We start from the raw sequence: 19,842 nt of genomic DNA on the forward strand, positions 1-19,842 counted from the left end.
TAATCAAGTTTCCCAATTCGATGCTTATCCAATGCCTCGAGTGGACGACCTCCTCGAGAGGCTCGGACAAGCACAATTCTTGACCACACTTGACATGACGAAGGGGTATTGGCAGATTCCTTTAACGGACTCCGCAAAGGCCAAGACCGCGTTCAGTACCCCTAGTGGACACGGGCAGTATCGCGTCCTTCCATTTGGGTTACACGGGGCACCTGCAACTTTTCAGCGTCTGGTGGATACAGTGCTTCGCCCCCATAATGCATATAGTGCTGCCTACCTGGATGACGTCATCATCTACTCCAGCACATGGAAGGAACACGTACAGCAGGTCACTGCAGTGCTTTGGACACTGGGAAAAGATGGGCTTTGGATTAATCCAAAGAAATGTATTTTTGGATTGAAGGAAGCTAAATATTTGGGCTACCTGGTGGGTTGGGGTTCTGTTAAACCACAATGTTGAAAGATTGAAGCCATAGTACACTGGCCCCGTCTGTGAACCAAGAGGCAGGTCCAAGCCTTTCTCGGACTAGGGTTTTTGGAGAGCAGCACCCTTGACTAATTTAACAAGGAAGAGTGCTCCGAATAATGTGGTATGGGATGATACGACGGAGGCTGCATTTAGTGACTTAAAACAGGCCCTTACGTCAGCACCAATGTTGAAAGCTCCTAATTTTTCTCTTCCTTTCATTCTCCAGACCAACGCTTCGGAAACAGGCCTGGGTGCAGTGCTGAGCCAAAACATTGATGGTGTTGATCACCCCGTCATGTACCTGAGCTGGAAACTGTGGGAACAGGAAACCAGGTATGCGGCAGAGGAACGAGAAGCACTTGCTATTAAATGGGCGATTACACAGTTGAGGTACTACCTCTTGGGTCGGGAATTCACTCTTGTGACAGATCATGCACCCTTACAGTGGATGGCCCTACACAAGGAGTTGAATCCTCGAGTCACCAGGTGGTTTCTTGATCTTCAACCGTAAAAGTATTCGCTTGTTCATCATAGGGTCTCCCTCCATTCCAACGCCGATGCTCTTTCTCGTTCTCACGACCTCTCGGTGCAGGTTGCCTGACCCGATGGGTCTGGGCGGAGGGGGGGCCTTGTCACACACTTGCGATTAGGAGGCAGCTAAAGGGTTTAAGTAACGGTAATACTATGCCAGACCAGGGGGTGGCAGAGTGTGCTGACTGTCTCTCTCAGTCTCTTGCAGACCATTCTCGGGAAATCTCATCGGGATCCAGCACCACTGATGACGTCACTTCCGGTCTCGAAGACGTCACTTCCAGTTCTGGCCTGGATTACCTCATTTCCTCTCCCTACCTTTAAAACTGCCATCTTACCTCCACTTGATCAGTTCTGTTTTGGACTCTGTCTTGTAAACATGTCAACCTTTTTTCAAACCTGGTGCATCCAGGAACATATTATAACCTTTGTGACTTTCTGGAGTCTATTTTGTTACACTGATTACATCACCCAATATCCAGAGACTATCCCAGTGATAGTGGCTACATCCAAAACCGTTTCCCAGGAAGACATAGGGGTGTTTACAGAGGTCAGCATCCCCAATTAAATCCTTACAGATTAGAAACACCATTTACATCCAAATTGTTTAAGAAGTCACGAAACCCCTACACATAAAACATCTGTTTATCATCTATAAATGGATGGTTTGGTTGAATGTTTGAAACGGATATTAAAGAAAGTACTATGTGAAGATGGGAGAGATTAAGATCAAGTAAGTCCTTCCATACTTTTTGCACATAGAAAGGTGCCACAAACCCCTTCCTGGGTTTTTCTCATTTATGCCTCTTTGCAGGAGACAGCCAAGGGGAATTTTTGACTTGGTCAAGGAAGCCTGGGGGGACCAGGAATTCCAACCCATTAATATATTAAAATATGTGGTGAAATTGTGTGAATGGTTTTAAAAAATATGACCACTTGTCCAGGAACATCTTAATGCTGCTCAGCAGACATAGGCTCTCCTATATGATAAGAAAACAACCATTCATTAATTCCATGCACTTTCAAAATTTATGACACACTGGCAGGGACTGTATTTAATTAAAGAGTGAAGGAGTTTAGTAGATTATGTCATGAAACAGCCCAGCTGCCATCTGGCAGAAAGAATATATCATATGCTAAAGCTATGGAAGGACCAAACAGGAGGCCACACTTTACATGGCAAATGCCCAGCCTCTCTAATCAGAATCTAATTCACTTAATTTCAGAGAAACCTTGACTCTATCCAAAAGGAGAAAATGAAACAGATCATTGCACTGGTAGCTGAAGTTGTCGATACAAAGCCAGAGCTAACCTCCCTTATTTTCCACAACATCATCACTGAGTCATTGAAGGAGAGCAACCTTACTGTACCCCCAAGAATAAACATGCAGAAATTGAATCGGAAGTCCAAAAAATGTTAGACTTATGAGTTATCGCAGAAAAAAATTGGTTAAGTCCTATTGTGTTAGGTCCCAAGCTCAATGAAACTTGCTGATTTTGTCATGATTTCCAAAAAATCAACCAAGTTTCCCGGTTTGACTCCTACCTGATGCCTGGGAAGAACTTCTATATTAGGTTTCAGAGGTATTTACAACCTTCCAACATGCCAGATTACATATCAATCCAAAGCAATGTCAATTTGGACTAACTGATTCCAAATAACTCAATGATGTGGTGGGTCAAGTGGTCCAAAATATCAGGAATATAGAACCAGCCTCAACCCCAAACTGAAGGCAAGTGCAGGCTTTTTCTGGACCAGCAGGTTGTTGGAGGTTCATTCCTGCCCCTTTAACAAATCTAACAAGCAAACGGTCCTCCCATAAATTGGTCTGGCATGTCAAACCAGAAAATGTCTTGGCTTAAAACACGCTCTGACTGCAGCACTTCTTTTGATCTCATCTAATTTTTTCCCTTTTATCCTCCAGATTGGCATCTCTGAGACTAGTCTTGGCACCGTGTTAAGTCAGAGGATTGATTGCTCTGAGTATCTCATGCTACACCTGAGCTGGAAATTGCTTGACTAAGAGAAACAATGTGTGGTGGTGGAATGAGAAGTGCTTTTCAATGAAATGGGTCATCTCTAAATTGAAATATTCTTAATGGGATGTTAGTTCACATTGGTTCCTGATTATGCCACCTTATAATGGATGGCTGCACACAAGGAGGCCATTCCATCCTTCACCTGTGGATTCCTTAACATCAAGGCTGAGCTAGTGGGGAACCATGTCAGACACGTGACCATTAGGAGCATTTTACAGGTTTTATTTCAAAAGAAAATACAAGGAAGGATAAGAGTGTGACACCTTCGCTAACCAGTTTTCTGTTTGTCCCATTGTATCTTCAGAAAGGAGGAGGAGAAATCTCCAGAAGACTGGTGAGGCCACCTTTGTAATGTCATAAGCCCCTCCTCTCCTGGACCAGCCATTATATCAATGGATGTACCATCAGAAGTTGGTGTTCATTCTTGACCCAATTTCACAAAAAATGTAGCTTTGCATCTCTAAAGGATTTTTTTGTGGGTAGACACCATCTTATTGTACTGCAAAATTATGCTTCTTCTTTCGTCCTCTAGACAACCAAATTAAATGGGTCATTTTCTGGGACACAAATCCTCACCTTGTTCTTTGCTTTGTTTTTTGACAGGAAGAAAAATTATTTTAAAGTTGTCCCTAAATTTAACTAGAAGCCAATGTAAAGGTGTAAAAACTAAAGTTCTAGTAATGATTTTCAACATTTTGAATGAACTGAAAGCTACACAAAGAACAATTTGAACAGTATGTGAATAACACATTGTAGTTGTGAATTGTATTAGATTTCTACTAGATTTACATTTTTAAAATAATGTCTTCATGTTTGATTTAAATGCTGAGACTAAAAAGGCCTTCCAAATATTTGCTGGTAGAGCCTGTCAGAGTATAAATACCCAAATGCTAGAGGTTCTGCTCTTATATACCTTTACTTATCCTTAAAATTTAAAGCAGCCCTGGGTCTTGTAATTGCAATATGCACCCTGCAAAACATACATTATAGTTCTAGTTCATTGCTAAGGTCTGTGTGTTGAAATGAAGCAAAAAATGTGAATAGCCTGATGGTAGTCAGTTCTGTTTGAAACAAATGAAGTGGTCTTTCGAGAACATCATAAAATTTATCAAGTGAAGAAAGTTTGTGTTAAAAAAGATTGGAAATGTGACTGCTAAATGACGGACTTTACATCACATTATTGCATTTTATTTTATTTTTTTCACAGTGAACTCCTGCCAGATAGAATCACCACCTTGCAAATGTGGAGGTTGAAGCTCTCCTGAGAACCTCAAATGAGATTCGGCAAGTAGAATAGATTTTAACACTTTTCACTGTATTTCAGGTATGCAACTGTATTTCCTGGATTGGCATTTTATCACAAAATACCTATTTTCAGGCAAATATCTGTGTACCCTAAATGAGTGTATAAATCACCTAAGATGTTCTTTTTGTGTTTCCAAGTTATGATACACACCTCTCTTATGTTTTATGCATCTTTAAAACACCTTATCTCTGTAGTCTTTAGTTTGTCCTTTAGTGAAGGATCTTTAGGTATAACATTACATCTAATAATGAAGACAAAAGCTTTTTGTGATGCATTTTAAAGCTGTTTTTCCTGGTCATATTGTGCAGTATTCTGTTTTGTCATTTTTATATTTCATCCTCCTGGGTCTTTGCTTCACGTTTTATATTGTATTGATCATGCAAAACTTCATCTTGTTTTATATTTTGTTCGTTCATTGCATTCTTACATTATGATTTTATTGTTAGCATTGTAAAACATACCATGATGGTCTACACCAGGGGTGGGCCATGTCGGTCCTGAAGGGATGCGGTGGCTGCAGGTTTTTGTTCCTACCCAGTTTCTTAATGAAAAGTCAATTACTGCTGATGAAGCACTTATTGATCAAGTGATATTTTAATTCTTCATTTTAGTGGTCTCACTTGCTAAGGTTTCCCACCTTTAATTGCTTATTTCAATCTTAAACAGCTGCATTCACTGTTTTAATGGCTCCTTATTAGCAATAAGATGTAAATGACAAAGCAGTCAGCAGTTCACCATTTAGCTTGTTTCAATTTACATCTCTGTGTGTTCATTATGCACTGTTTAATATACTAAAACACTTAATAGAAAATGTGACAGAGTGAAAATGATCTGTTTTAGGCTTCAAATCATTTTGATGATATCATTGGAAAGGACTAAAATCTATGATATAAGAACCTTACATTGCAGACTAACAAGCCATAAAATTAAATAAGGTCTGAGACTGGCAAGGATTGGTTTCTAATTAAGCAATTGGGTTGGAATGAAAACCTGTAACCACTGTGGCTCTCCAGGACCGACATTTCCCACCCCGGTCTACACCATAACAACAACAGACTTATAAGCTTGAATCACTTTCAAAAGTAATTGCGCATACTTTGTAATATTCAACTGCAAGCTTAAAACATAGGTGACACTTTTAGCAAATAAACAAAAACTGCCCGAGTGATTTTCGGCCTAATCAGTAATAAGGAATTGAACTCTTTACAAGCATTTGGAACACTTCAAATACAGTATTGGCTTATGAAATGTTTATATTTGTGCTAAGAAGGCATTATCTGAACCCACAGTAAAACAAGAACTAAATGGAGGTCTGTATATTAATGGAAGGATGACACTCGATGAGTGCCTGGTTGTAATGAAAACCAGCAGCCGTGGTGGCCTTCCAGAAACAAATGTAGACACCCCTCTCCTTTGTAAATCGGTGTAACGTGATGCATTTGAATATTGTATGTTAATTTTTGGAACTAATAAATATTTCCTGTGTAACCTTAAAAATGACTGACATTTCTTGCACTATTCCTTCCTGCTTGTGCCCAGTGCTGCTGAGATGAGCGTCATCTCTCCTGCAACTCCTTAAAAACCAAATACAGACAATACTCTTACTGTTTTAACTCATTCTTGTTTTCCTAATTTCTTCTTTTAGTCATTTATATATTTCTTAAACTTTTTTAAGTGTATGTTCCATATATATTTGATTTCCCTTTGTTTAAAACACAATTTCCTTCACTAAGTATCGCATACAACGTTCTGGGAATGTCAGAGTGCCAACCAAAAACATTTTTGTGAATTGAAATACTAATAGTTATTAATTTTCTTAAACATTCTACAAGCTTTCAATTAACCCATTTTGGGTTAAAATCTGTGTCTACAGTATATCTCTTGAACTAAAACCACTCCCAATACTCCCTCACACCAATATAGTATTCGCAGAAACACCAGAAGGGATAATATTATGCAATGATATCAGACCATGTTAGCTGTTATCAAATTTAATTTTGTTTAACCAAATAATTCTAACCTGTTCCCCAAAACGTTTTTTGTTATAAATAGAAAAAAATGAAATTATCTTTGTGACCAATAGTTCAAGATATCTATTTAGAATTCGGCAATAATTAACAAATTTTACTCCAACATAAGCATTCTGGTCCCTGCTAACCCCTTTCTCCTGTCTTAAAGTATGATGAGCTACATCAGATGGCTATTTTTGGAACATAATGTTTGCATCATTGTATTGATTGTATCTTTGACTCAACTTTCTCTAAGTGTATCTGCTTGTTCTCTTAATAAATACACAAATAAATGTTTAAAGTAGTACTACATACCTCACCTTATCGAGAGGTTTGAATCTTGACTCAGTCACTGTCTCTCTGGAGTTTGCATGCTCTCCCCATGTTTGTGGGTGTATTCTCTTCATATTCCAATTTTCATTCGACATCCTCAACACACACAAGCTGCAACATGTTAACTGGTGTCTTTAAATGGGCCGAAATGAGTGAATTGTGAGCATATGAGGTGTGTGCAGTGCTGCAGACTGCTGCCTTGTCCAAGGTTGATTCTTGCCTTGTTTCTGATGTGGCTGTGATGAGCTCAAGCATCCCATATTCAATAAATGGGTGGATGACAACTCTTGATAATCCCCCCTTGAACTGCTTGGCTATTGCAATTACAGTTCTCTTATCATTGTAGGGCAGAACAGAGTCACAGTCCTCAGTTTTGCTGTCTCACCACTCCAGAAGACAAGAACATAAATAAGAAGTCCAAAAAATAACAGGAAACCTTTCATGGCAATCAAGCTTTTTTGTTTAGATAATAGTTAAGTGATCCCAACATCTCATCCAGATACTTCTTAAAGGTTGTCAAGGTTTCTGCTTTACCTACATGGCTCAGCAGTTTGTTTCAGATTTCCACAACTCTGTGTGAAGAAGGGCTGCCTGGCTTCAGCCCGAAGTGCCCCATCCTGCCTTGCTCACGTTGCTCCGTCGATGAGCCCTAGCTACCCGTGATCCTTAACTGGAGTATGCAGGTTCAATGTAAGGATGCTGAAGGTTGGAATTTTTATGTTTATGTCTATGCGACCCATCAATCAAGAAAGTGCTTCATTGTACAGTACTACAGCCCTTATGACAATAAATTCAAAGTAAACCTATTCGATGCACACAAATCAGTGAATCTCCAATTCTCGTAATTGTAGGAATTCTCCCCTCCCCCTGGTATATCTCTAATTTGTAATTTCTTGTCTTTCAGACACCGTCGGCAATGCATGCTTAATTTCCATCCTTTATGTATGTGCACTGTTTCTTTCCTTGCTGTATTTGTTAAAAGGCTTTGGATTTTTTTTTAATCCAAAAAAAATTGCATTCAGGTGTTTTCTTATGCTAACACGATGGGTAACAATAATTAAAGTTCAATTAAATTAGACCTTAATTATAGACAGGAGTTAACTCGTATGAATGAGGCTAATTGCATTGCAAACCTGCGAAAACCTGAGCCTCCAATGATTAGTAATGCAGCCCAGAGTAGAGTGACCCTCCCTTATTATGCGGATTTCATCAGAATTGTGAACGTTTGTGTAGAACGTAAGCTAAAACACGGTAATACGTTTTCTCTCACATTCTAGCTAGTATTTCTCCAAAAATAAGTTTTTGAAATAAATGGAGGTGTATTTTAAGTTCTGCTTGTTTATAAAACAACTGTACCAGCTAGGAAGCAAATATCGACTTCACCTTCACAGTAAATCTCACTCGCGCTAAAACTGCACGTGCGCTATCCATATGCCTGAATTTGATCAAAAATACACTGCGTATAAAACCATTGCTTTCCGCCTGTGGTAGATTAGAAAATTGTCGGATGCGTGTTCGATGAATTATCACCCATTAGTTTTACGTTAACGAAAAGCAGCTAAGGGATGATTTTTTTTTTTTCAACAGGCATAGCCAAGGCTAGCCTCATTAGGGTCCTTCGTGTTCAGGCTTTAAAATATGACGTCGGCAAGGTTCGGTCTCTTTTTGCGTCGCTGTACAGACGACCTGGGTAAGTTTTGTAGCCCTTGTCCACATCTGCGCCAAATCTTCTTCATCCTGCTGTTTAGCCCAATTAAACAACCCAATCTGACATGGCCACTAATCAACCCCTTGGTATGTGTTTATATTACAGCGATTTCGTGACAACATCCACCACTAATCTACGATGGCCGAGGAAGGGTAAGTGCCGCTGATGAGCAGCCATTCTAAAAGGTGTAAGAGGGCATCAAGCCTCTGCTCAAAATGTGCAATATTAACTAATTTAAACTTTGGTATACATATTGGGTTAGAATACGTTAATGTATATTTCTTACTATTCGAGTTTATTTGGTGAAAAGTTGCTTTTACGTTGTTCCGGTTAGTCTGTGTTCACAGACTAATGAGGCGCTCCGCGTGTATTGGCTGTCCGGATTTGTTGGCGTTTTGCTTTTGAGTGTTTTTCGAGTTTTAATGAGCTGGAAATTTTTAAAGATCTTAAGTTGTTTTCAGCGCAAACAAAAGTGCCACGGTCCATTTTGTTTTTGGCGCGTGGTATGCACGTGTATCGGCTTACTGTAGGTGGCGATATTCAGGACCACGTCGAGTTCGAGTGATCTGTTACCGATCTTGTACGGTTATGCTGGATGCTATCAAGAGCCTTCTGCACTTCCAGCACGCATTTTTTGTTTATGTAGACGTAGTATCAGTTCAAACCGACATGCTAATAAGGCATTTCTCCTTGTTCACAGCATAGCAGCAGCGGTTATTTGGAGCAGGCATGTAGGATTCGTTCACCCTGTGTGTGTTCAAGTAAATCGATATGATTTATATCCAAACCCGTTTAATAGGCAACGTTAAATGAAAACTTTTGGGTGTAAAGGAAAGGATGATTTGTGTAGTGACTGATTACCGCTGAACATTTAACTGCTAGTATTCCAGGCAAGGTTGCACACCACATACTGACATTGACGATGAATAAGCAAAATGTCCAAATCCAGTATTAAGACCGCCTGTCCGCTCCGCATGAACTCTTGTCTGTAATTTGGACTAGAGCTGCCGCCCGCCATGTGTAGGCCACTCTTCAGTTGAAATGCTATAGGTGGTGCAGAATCAAATGTTAATGTTTTTGAGTTGGTCATTGTGTGCTTTACCTTAATTGTTTTTGATACAACTTCCATGGCTATTGCTTATTTGTATTAAAATGACAGATTACCATTCCTTATTTTGTAGCACCCATTTCCTGTTTTTGATGTCCTTGCATACAAAATAGCATTACATGTATACTGCTTTAAAAAAAAAAAAAAAAAAAAAATCTGGTGGGAAGTCTTTACTAATACTGTGTTTATATAAAAAAAATTTGAGAACAAAATGTTACAGGAGTTGATGGAAACCAAAAATCGCCATCCCTCCATACCGAAAATAAGTCAAATTGAAATCCCAGGCAGATCCAACTTAGGTGAATATTATCATGGCATATCATAATGTGATTCAGTTGTGTGTATGGCCTCCATATGCTTGTATGCACTCCTGATATTTGAGCATGCTCCTGTTTGGATGGCAGATGGCTATCAAGCTGCATGGTGATGGGCTGTGAACTCGGGGCCTTCATGCCACTGTCTGTTTCTGACAATTTGGTCAGAAGCATGCACACCAGTAGCCAGCGGGAGAACGTTTTGTAGGGCTCTGGCAGTGGTGGTACTCCTACAAAACAGTAGGTACTGGTCCTGCCACTAGGTTCATATCCTCCATGTTCTTGACACTGCTGAAAGACATGGCAAACCTTCTTGTGACAGCCTGTATGGATATGCTGTCTTGGAAGAGGTGGATATCTGTACAGCCTGAATTGAATTGAAGGTACCAGCTCATGCTACCAGTAGTGGCGACACTAGCACAATGCAAAGCTACAGCAGAATCGGTCTGGAAGAATGAAGAGAGAGCAATTGTCTGTGGCCACCACCTGCAAAACTATTACCTTATTGGGAGTTGCTATGCTGTTGCAGCTCCAGTGTACCTGTTGTGGATATCAGTGACCAAAGCAGGTGATGTTAATTCACAATTGCCTATGCTTCCTGACAGGATAGTGCTGTTCCCTGAAGCTTAATTGGCTTGGCGTTTGACTGAGACGATTGTGTTCCCTTAAGCCAGCTGTGCACAACCTGCGGCCGTGGGCAAGGACTTTGGCGGCCGTGGACGTGTATATTAAAGTGTACGTAATGGCGGCCGTGTACGTGTATAGTTATTGTGGTGCTTTTTTTGAATAATTTGTAATGACCGGAAACTTTTACATGTCCCGGTTAGAAGTAATACTTGTCTTGTTTAGTTTGTCAAGGCCTGACATTTTAATACTTAATTGCTCTTGTAACTTGGTGAGCCATGCGTTCATTTTTAAGATCAATCAATAGCTGAACTGTAAGGAAAACTCACAGCAAATGAGTGAATAACCTGTAATGTATTTTGATCAGAACTTGTGTGACAGTTTGGACATGTAGAGCTACAGTGTTCATATGATGAATTGATCAAGTCGGATACCCCTTCACTCCTAAATGAGTGAAACTTTAATTCTGATCACCTGTAGCTTTGTATCTGACTAGTAAAGTCATTTGTCACTTTTGCAGTGTTTAATTGTGTTTTTGTTTTAATAGCATTGCTGCCGGAGGTGTGATGGATGTTAACACTGCCTTGCAGGAAGTGCTCAAGACCGCACTTATCCATGATGGATTAGCACGTGGAATCCGGGAAGCAGCCAAAGCACTAGACAAGTGAGTCAGTTTTGCATTTACTGAAATGTAGTGGAATAGCACAGGTATGTCTTTGCAAGCCTTAAGAACAGCTAAAGCTAATGTCCCCAACTCATCTGTTCAGTGAGGCTGAAATCACATTAACTTTACTGAACCTGAATTGTAATACTGGAGGTACATTATGAAAGTAATGTTAGTCAAAGTAGTGCAGTCCCCATCCTGGAGCCAATTGTGTCCAAATATGACACGGCTGTCTATGCACGTGTTATGGAGGCTTGGACGTCATAGGTTGGGTGTTCTGCTCTGTTAATTGAACATATTAATCATGTTTTAAAGCATGTTTTTGTTAGCGGTACCTTTTTTAAGAATAAATGGTCCTTTTTAATTGGTGTTTTTAATCATTGACCTACAAATTGCCACATAATTTGCCATTAATGCTTTGTAAGGTGGTGTTTACAAAGATTAACATGATTCCCTGATTTGCAGACGTCAAGCCCACCTTTGTGTCCTTGCCAGCAACTGTGACGAGCCTATGTACGTGAAGCTTGTTGAAGCGCTCTGTGCGGAACATCAAATCAACCTCATCAAGGTATGTGGATTTGGTTACTGACCTTTGGGCCTGAAAAAAGTACGAGTGCGTGCTTTCCTTCAAGAAAGTTTTGCATCTGTTAATGTTTTAAAAAACGTTTAGATAAAACACAAGGCATAAGATTGCAGGCTGTTCTGTTTTGTCCTGCTCATTTGCTATATAATTCACTTTATGTAAAAATGCTGTGACGTTTGTTGCATACATTTTGCTTTGGCAAATGTGTCGAGTTGAAAATGCAAATCTTTTCGTGGAAATTTTTTTTATTATTATTATTGCACTGGTCTGATTTGTCTTCTGCCATTTAGGAAATTTGCCTGGTGGTGTACTTCTAATTTGCACTTGATGTTTTAGGAGGAGAGTTGTTGTTGTGCAGTTACCTCATATGGTGTAAACTTTTGGGGGGGGGTTCGAGGACAATCAAGTTATTGGCTTGGATGTAGTCTTCCAGAGATAGTAAATGGAAGGAGATATTTGCCAGTAGGTTTAGGGTCAGTTTCTTCCTACAAGTATTAAGGTTGCTGAGCAGGTCCTCTAGCAGTACTGAATAAACTTGATGATATGCTGTGGTGTTTGATTCTGCCCATCTCGCTGTGGATACATTGTTTTTTGTCTTGCTAACGCTTGCATAATTGAGTTGGTCTAAATAACTTTTTTTTTTGTAACCCTTTACTAATTTCAAAGAGTAGTTTATTCAACTTGTGAATATTTTTAATGTGAGTTGAGTACTTGTAAGAAAATGTTGGAAGTTTACAGGCAGCCTGTGTTTTAAAGTTTGTAATTCAAGTTTTATTAATGCCCAAGTTGTCTAGTAATCTTTTATAATGTATCCTAAGATCCTTGCAGTGAAAACTGGCATTGCCTATGTTTGGATCGCTGTTTCTGTGATGACAATTTGGCTCCCTCTACTGAAATTTTAATGAGGAAAATTGCCATCGTTACCCATTCTTGTCTGAGATTCAGCGTGCCTTACTTAAGCTGCTTTTTTGCTCTCTTGACTCTGTTCACTAGTAAATGGCTTTACTGTGTTTTTTTTTTTTTTTTTTAGGTTGATGATAACAAAAAGCTTGGAGAGTGGGTAGGCCTCTGCAAGATTGACCGGGAAGGAAAACCACGCAAGGTGGTTGGCTGCAGCTGTGTTGTCATCAAGGTATGTTTGTGCTTTTTTTTTGGCAGGTACCTGTTGATACAGCCATTGTTAGGGTTTTTTTTTTTTTAGGTAATAACTGTTTTGCAACAGAGAATTCTAACAGCTTAACACCACACCATGGAATCTGGAATACGGCAATTTTTAGTCTTTAACTAGTCTTGGCAATAAAAAAATAGTAATGGGCAAAACCATTTTCTCGTTTACAGCTTGTATACATTGTCTTGTACATACTTGGAATTCTTGTTCTGTTTTCACTAGCTCATTTCTTTGTATTTGCACTAGTTTTTCTTTTCTGAATTTACACATTAGAAAAGTTGCAACACTGCACAAAATCTTTATAAAGACCTTTTTAGATCTTAGTATAACTGCTTGCCAGCTAAAATGAGTTTCTAAACTGGAAGTGTTTAGTATCTCAAACATTCCTTTGCTGGCAAAAAAGAACTGCCTATGTACGAGCCTTGAGAATTCAACCGTATTCTTCAGAGGTCCCCTGAAATGGCAACAATGTCCTGGTTAGCTTGCATGTTTGTGGTTTTCTTATTATCTGGTACTTGAAGATCAGGTGTTAGTGACATGGTAACCACTGCATGTGGATTTAACTGTAATGACATGAACTTGCCTCCACTGGATCCTAGGATTGCTATTGGTAATGCATAGTTAAATTGACAAATGAAGCTTGCAAATAATGGGTACTCATTGGCTGCACTGAAGCAAATGGGTACATTTTTGGGGGGCTAGGGTGAAAAATAGGTTTTTCCATTCTAAGATACATATTTAAAACCCTGTTATCCCCATACTAGTACTTTAGTTTCTGTAAACTTGCCTTTAATTTTTTTAATTTTTTTTAAACAGGATTATGGCAAAGAATCTCAAGCCAAGGATGTAATTGAAGAATACTTCAAGTCCAAAAAATAATTTGTGAATAAAGACCTTCACATTATCTATATGACTGGTGTGTTTTTTTTTTTTTTGTTCAGCTTTAAAAGTGGGCATGTTTGGAATGGACTTGTAGCATAATTTACAAAGTTGACTTATTTACTAGACCAATTTGCCACTCTCTAATTCAGGTTATTTGGTTTGCAGTATACTCAAATGGTGAATGATAGTGCATACCTTTTTTATTTGTGAACACTTCAAAGGTAACCTTTCTTGAACTGCTTCAATTTGGATCCAGTGTTTGGTACTAATGGTTGTTACGGAGCTGGATTTGTGCTAGGAGCAGTAATGGTATGGTAGATGGCCTCTTGCACCATGAGTAGAGAACAGCTGTTGAGTGCATTTTTGAGCAGGTTCATTAACACATGGAAGTCTTAACTCAAAATGCATGGCCATCAAACGCACTGCAAAAATTTGATCCATGGCAGTTATGCAAGGTGGAACAAGTGACTTCTGTACTCTCCCCCTGGTTTGCTAAAAGTGCCCTCCAGTATGGTCTTCAATTCAAATGCATAGGATTGTGGGAATACTCCCTTTCCAGGGAGCAACTGTTGGCAAAAGCCCACGTTTCAACATTTGTATGGTCAAAATGTGCAACACTTTCCATTTGTATGGATTTTTAAATCCGTAAACCTGAACACTTAAATAGTGCAGAGATGCGTCGTATGGGGTGGGGATTTGCACTGCAAGACCACCTAGGATCCCACCTGGTGTGCTGCTCTTAATAGGCCTGTGTGTGAGGACATGCCAGTATGATAGAAATGCTACTTCAAATAGTCATACTGTCAATGAGTAACACACCCATCTACACTCTGCATAAAATTAGAAGTGTTTGAAGAGACCCTGTGTGTGTGTGTGTGTTTTGGAGTCAGTGACCCTCCCTGAAAGGACAAGTTGCCAGGTCTGTTACTTGGAGATGGTGCACCACCAGCATTAACGCTGCTTTTATAAATTCCATTACCAAATGGTGCACTGCAAACATTTTATGGGGGTTTACCTTAATGATTTAGATTTCAACCCACCTTAGATTAGTAAAAGGCCAAATAATGTAAAATTGATTAATGCATAGTCCAGACTCTGAGCAGCCTTCTTGTGCAGTTGGACATCTGAAGGCAGCCATAACATTTGAGCACTGCAACAGTAGTGGAACCTGCTGCTTTCATGTGATTGCTAAATGTGCAGTATTTGCATTAACTGTAAATGTACTGTTTCATTAATTCTGGAGTTATGTTCTTAACGTGGAATTTTTCCATTGCTGCCAAAAGTGCTTAACATTGGTATTGAATGCGAACCTGTTTGCGAATTGTTGGGCTTAGAAATCGGAATATGATGATGTGCTTGTTTTAAGAGTGTATCGTATATTGATGATCACAAACCAAGTTTACACTCAATGGAAACTTTACAAAAATGTCATTAATATATAATTGTACAATGCACAAATTCAGAACAGTAATGTACATGGGGCATTGGTGGTTTTGCTTATTAGTCACACAGATTTCTTGATCAACTAAAAAGACCACCATCGTCTCCATATCAGTGTTCTTTATAACATCTCCAGGCTGTCTCGTAATACACTCTGTCCCATCAGTTCCACACTTTTGAGTTTCAGGTACTCCACCTGCAGATATCGCACCTTCCTCTGTGCTTTACAAGTGCAGATCAGATTGTCCCAAAGCCCACCTTCAGCTAACAAACACTTGCCGCTTTTTGTGGTGCTGATTTAAGCTTTGACTGGAAAATGAGGCTTGTTTAAGAAAGGTTTATGTCCAACCCTGTCTGTTTGAAAATGTACATAACAATAAACTGTTTGCATTTTGGCCATTTTCTTCATCTCCTCCTGGTGTTTGCGTAACCTGCCCTTACCTCACGGTTTGCCTGTGGGCAGTGTTTATATGCTGTCTCAATGTAGAGCACTGAGACACAATGACTGAGGAGCAGTGCCGACACTCTCAAACACCTTTATTACAGAGTCTGGTCTGAAAAGTGACACAAACAATGGATTACAGCAGTCTAAAGATGACATTTAAGAGGTACAAAATAAAATGGCCACCAGAAACCTCTCAAAGTCATTGAAAGCACAACACAATGCATTTAGAATGACATGTTGGATCAGCTTAGCTAAGAGAGTTTGGACTCGATGCTGTTGTGGACCCTTACTGAGTGGATGTCACCATTTGAAATCCTGTATGCTATTGATGTGAGCTGGTGTGACTTGGGGCCTGTGGGGTTGCATTGGGATCACATCTTTAAAGCAGCAGTAGCTGCCCATATACGGTGTGTGCCAAGCAGATCAACGTTGCTCCGGGATAGGCACTAGACTGGAAGCTGCAAAGCCAGGCTTGTGTCGGCTGGTCCAAAGCACAGCAGCCACTTGACCAGCCTAAGAAGCTCACACAGAGTGATGTTTAAAAAGTTGGATATATCACATTTTAAGACTTTGAATCATGTAAATAGCTCAGCAAAAACGTTGCTTATCTCACACTGATGCTTCACTAAACTCTACTACACTCTATTGCACCTAATAAATCTCAGAACGCCGACAGACTTGAATTCTGAATCCATGATCAGCAATGGCAGCTTGTGAGTTCATCTATGGTTACTTAAATTGTAAAAAAAAAATTCAAAGGTACAAAAACCACACGTTTAACAAGCGAGATCACTCAGTCCACTGAGCTCATCTAGTCAGCTCAAGACCAAGTTCTCCTAATGTCTCATCCACAAATTTCTTACTTTTGGAAGATTTATGCTTCAACTACACGACTTGCAAGTTTGTTGTCAATTCCAGTGACTCTTACTGTGTGTCGGTTTTAAATACAGCCCCCTGGTGTCATCAAGTTTGCTATTGGCTATTTAATCGAAATGAGTCTGCTGGATGAACTTTATTAAAGTCTTTTGAGAATTTTGAAGACCTGGATTAGGTCCCCATGGAGCTTGTTCTGTTCGATTAAACAAGTTGAACTTCCTGTGTAGGACATGTCCTCAAGTCCCAGAATGCACTTGGTGGCCCTCCTCTGCACAGCTGGTAACCAGAGCTGCACGCTGAACTCCAGATGTGGTCTGACCAGCAACATCAGACAGCCAATGATTTACAGAGGATTCCGAAAGTATTCCGCCCCCTTCACATTCTGCACACTTTATTGGATTACTATGTAATTCTAAATAGAGAAATTTGCTATTTTTATCCATCAGTCAACACTCAATAACACAATGATAATGAGACAGATTTTTTTAGAAAGGTTTTGCCAAATCAAAAACTGAAATCTAATTCATAGAAGCAAATTACAAAGTAATTTGTAGAGGCCCCTTTGGCAACAATTGCAGCTTTTGTCTTCTTGAGTAAGTCTTTACAAGCTTAGCACAACCCGGATTTGGGCAGCAGGTGATAACTCCATTAGATTGGATGAGAAGCGTCTGTAAACTGCAGATCTTTTTCAAGTCTGGTCTTTGGCAGGGCCACTAGAAGGCAGTCACAGACTTGTCATGAAGCTACTCCAGCATGGCCTTGGTGAACCATCTCCCCAGTCTGAGGTCACATGCACTCGGGAGCAGGTTTTTGTTTTCTTTTTTTATTTTGTTCACCCTAGCCAACTGACCTTACCAACAACTGTCATTTACAAAGCAAAAAAAAATCTTTAAGGACTCTGTTTATCTTAATTAGATATCCATCTTATGCGAGTGTACATTATTTTTATACTATTTATTATTTTTATCCACTTTTGTTATTCTTTGCATATTATTACTTCATTGACATCTTGTCAACAGATAAATGTTGGCACCATTCACCGTTCCCTCAGTTCTGACCACTGAGAGGCGCATGGCGCTCCCAAACGCAGCTGTGTGCCACTCTTAAGTGATGGCCAGTTAGTTCAGTTTGCCACTCCAATCAAGTTCTAGAAACATCTTAAGGATAATGAAAGCAAACAGGAGGCACCTGAGCACAATTTGGAGTGCCGCAGCAAAGGGTCTGAACAAAGATAGGAACAAGAGATTTCATCTTTTGATTTTTAATGTAATTCTAAACCTTTCAGAAAAAATGTTTTTGTCACTGTGGGCTATTGAGTGTAGGTTGGGGGGCAAAAATGCTAAATGTATCCATTTAGAATTAAATACAAATAAAATAAAGTGTGCAGAACATGAATTATGATTCATGAAATTATTATGAGTATGATTTCGCTGTATATTTGTATGAAATCACCTCAGACTTAATGGCTTTAGCACATTGCCCAGACAATGACGACGTGGAGCCCTCATTTCTTTTCAGAGGTTGTTTCTGTTTGGTCAGCACCTCCCAACTCGTATTCTGGAGAAAGTTGATCAAGCACATCGATCACACACAGAAGTGGGAAAAGATAAAGAAGACGATGCATCTCCCATCTTGCTTTTGCCTGCTTCTAGTTCTTTATGCTTGTCTATGTTTCTCCAGTGTTGAAGGCTGTGCAGGTCTTTTAAAATTTAGTTTACTACATCCTCATTGTTTATTAGTGTCATTAATATACATTTTAAAAAGTAACAGCCCAAGCAGACCCTGGAGAGACTCGTCGCCCACTCGCCTCTTTTCTGTTCTCTTTGTCTCCAACCGACTGTCCAACTTGAGCTGCAGCTTTGTAAGTTTCTCAGATGACGATGGCTTCTAGGTGTGGAGTTAATAATTTCTGAAAATAATTACACACTAAAATTCCGCGACAACTGTGCTGGGATTCAAATGGCAAGCATTCCTGAGCTCAGTAGTTTAAACCACCGATTGATCCACCGACCTTAAAAGCAGGAAGAGTGAAAGCACAACTAACACTTTTGAGGTGGGTGTGGACAAAAGTCCAGTCTGTAGAAGGCGTAATGTCACAAAAGCCTTACTAGAATGTATTATTTAGTTGTATCCACTGGATGGCAACAAAGACCCCGATGCAGAGTTCCTTTTCCTTATCAGATGGCAGCAGTCGCTCTCGTCCTCTGTTTGTGCGTTGCTGAAGAGTCAAGTTCTGCACTGTGACATGAGAATTTCAAGCTGTCAGAGGGCAGTGACGATGACTGGGCTGCTGTACAACAGTGTCACCACAGCACTGCCTGCAATTGGTTGCCTTGATTGACGTCAAACATTTAGAGTGGCCGCACAGTTCACAGTTGCACCTTTGCCCAGGTTTGTTTCTGCATTCACTTGAGTGCGGAGGTGTGATGTTTGACATTTTCTCACTTCAGTGCATTCATGTGACTTTGCAGTCCAACTAATTGGGCACCGCTGATTTGCTAGCTGGTCTGTAAAAAGGCATTAAGAACGAAATGTATGTTTCTGGTGAAAATAACTAAGAAACTAAACATATTAAATGTGTATCACATTCGCTCCAAATGCAATTCAACCACAAAAATGGCATTTCTGGTTAACATTTGTTTTGATACAATTAACTGGTGAAAGGCGAGCGTTCTGGCACAACATGGGTAAGCTCCACACTGTCCAACTTTTGCTTGTAGGTGGTCATTTTGGAATATCCGTGCATGTGAATACAGCACGAGTACTAAAAAAGTGAGCAAAAAGTGTCACCAAAAGTGAGTTTTTAATAAATAATAATAATAAAAAAATAGTTTCAAAATTAGGAGACGCAATTGGGGGACTTTGTTTCTGAATGACTACTCACTAAATCGGGGGTCCTCAATCACAGTCCTAGAGGGCTGCAGGTTTTAGTTCTTACCCGGTTTCTTAATTATAAAGCAATTCTTGCCAATAATTTAATTTCATGGCTTGTTAGTGCTTTAACTCTGCTATGTCAGGTCATTCTCATATCCTAGATTTTCTTCCCCTTTCTATGGATGTCATCCAAATGATTTGAAGGCTAAAACAGAGGAGTAATTCTCAGTCCTTCACTTTTTTTTTTGTTCTTTATTTCACCTTATACAATTTGTTAGTTTTCACATACCCCTTGGGGTCAGAGCACAGGGTCAGCCGTTGTACAGCGCCCCTGGAACAATTACAGGTTAAGGGTCTTGCTCAAGGGCCCAGCAGAGTAGGATCTCTTTTGGCAGTGACGGGGATTCGAACTGGCAACCTTCTGGATACCAGCGCAGATCCTTAGCCTCAGAGCCACCACTCCGTCCC

The 19,842-nt window shown here is 39.8% G+C and overlaps 1 protein-coding gene and 2 non-coding genes across 3 annotated transcripts; all 3 read left to right on the forward strand.

Annotated features, from left to right (window-relative positions):
- The first annotated feature begins 8,294 nt into the window (after positions 1-8,294).
- On the forward strand, positions 8,295-13,765 carry rps12 (ribosomal protein S12). The gene is made up of 6 exons (XM_028797735.2): positions 8,295-8,378; positions 8,502-8,548; positions 10,990-11,106; positions 11,572-11,674; positions 12,720-12,821; positions 13,674-13,765. Exons 2-6 carry the CDS (start codon positions 8,535-8,537, stop codon positions 13,734-13,736), a joined length of 399 nt encoding a protein of 132 aa, XP_028653568.1. The 5' UTR covers positions 8,295-8,378; positions 8,502-8,534; the 3' UTR covers positions 13,737-13,765.
- LOC114649752 (small nucleolar RNA SNORD101) lies at positions 10,846-10,917 on the forward strand. The gene has a single exon (XR_003715899.1). It is a non-coding gene; the product is annotated as a small nucleolar RNA SNORD101 (small nucleolar RNA).
- On the forward strand, positions 12,549-12,633 carry LOC114649760 (small nucleolar RNA SNORD100). The gene has a single exon (XR_003715906.1). It is a non-coding gene; the product is annotated as a small nucleolar RNA SNORD100 (small nucleolar RNA).
- Positions 13,766-19,842: the final 6,077 nt, after the last annotated feature.

This window comes from Erpetoichthys calabaricus, chromosome 3 (assembly GCF_900747795.2).
Source record: "Erpetoichthys calabaricus chromosome 3, fErpCal1.3, whole genome shotgun sequence".
NCBI classification, from domain to species: Eukaryota; Metazoa; Chordata; class Cladistia; order Polypteriformes; family Polypteridae; genus Erpetoichthys; species Erpetoichthys calabaricus.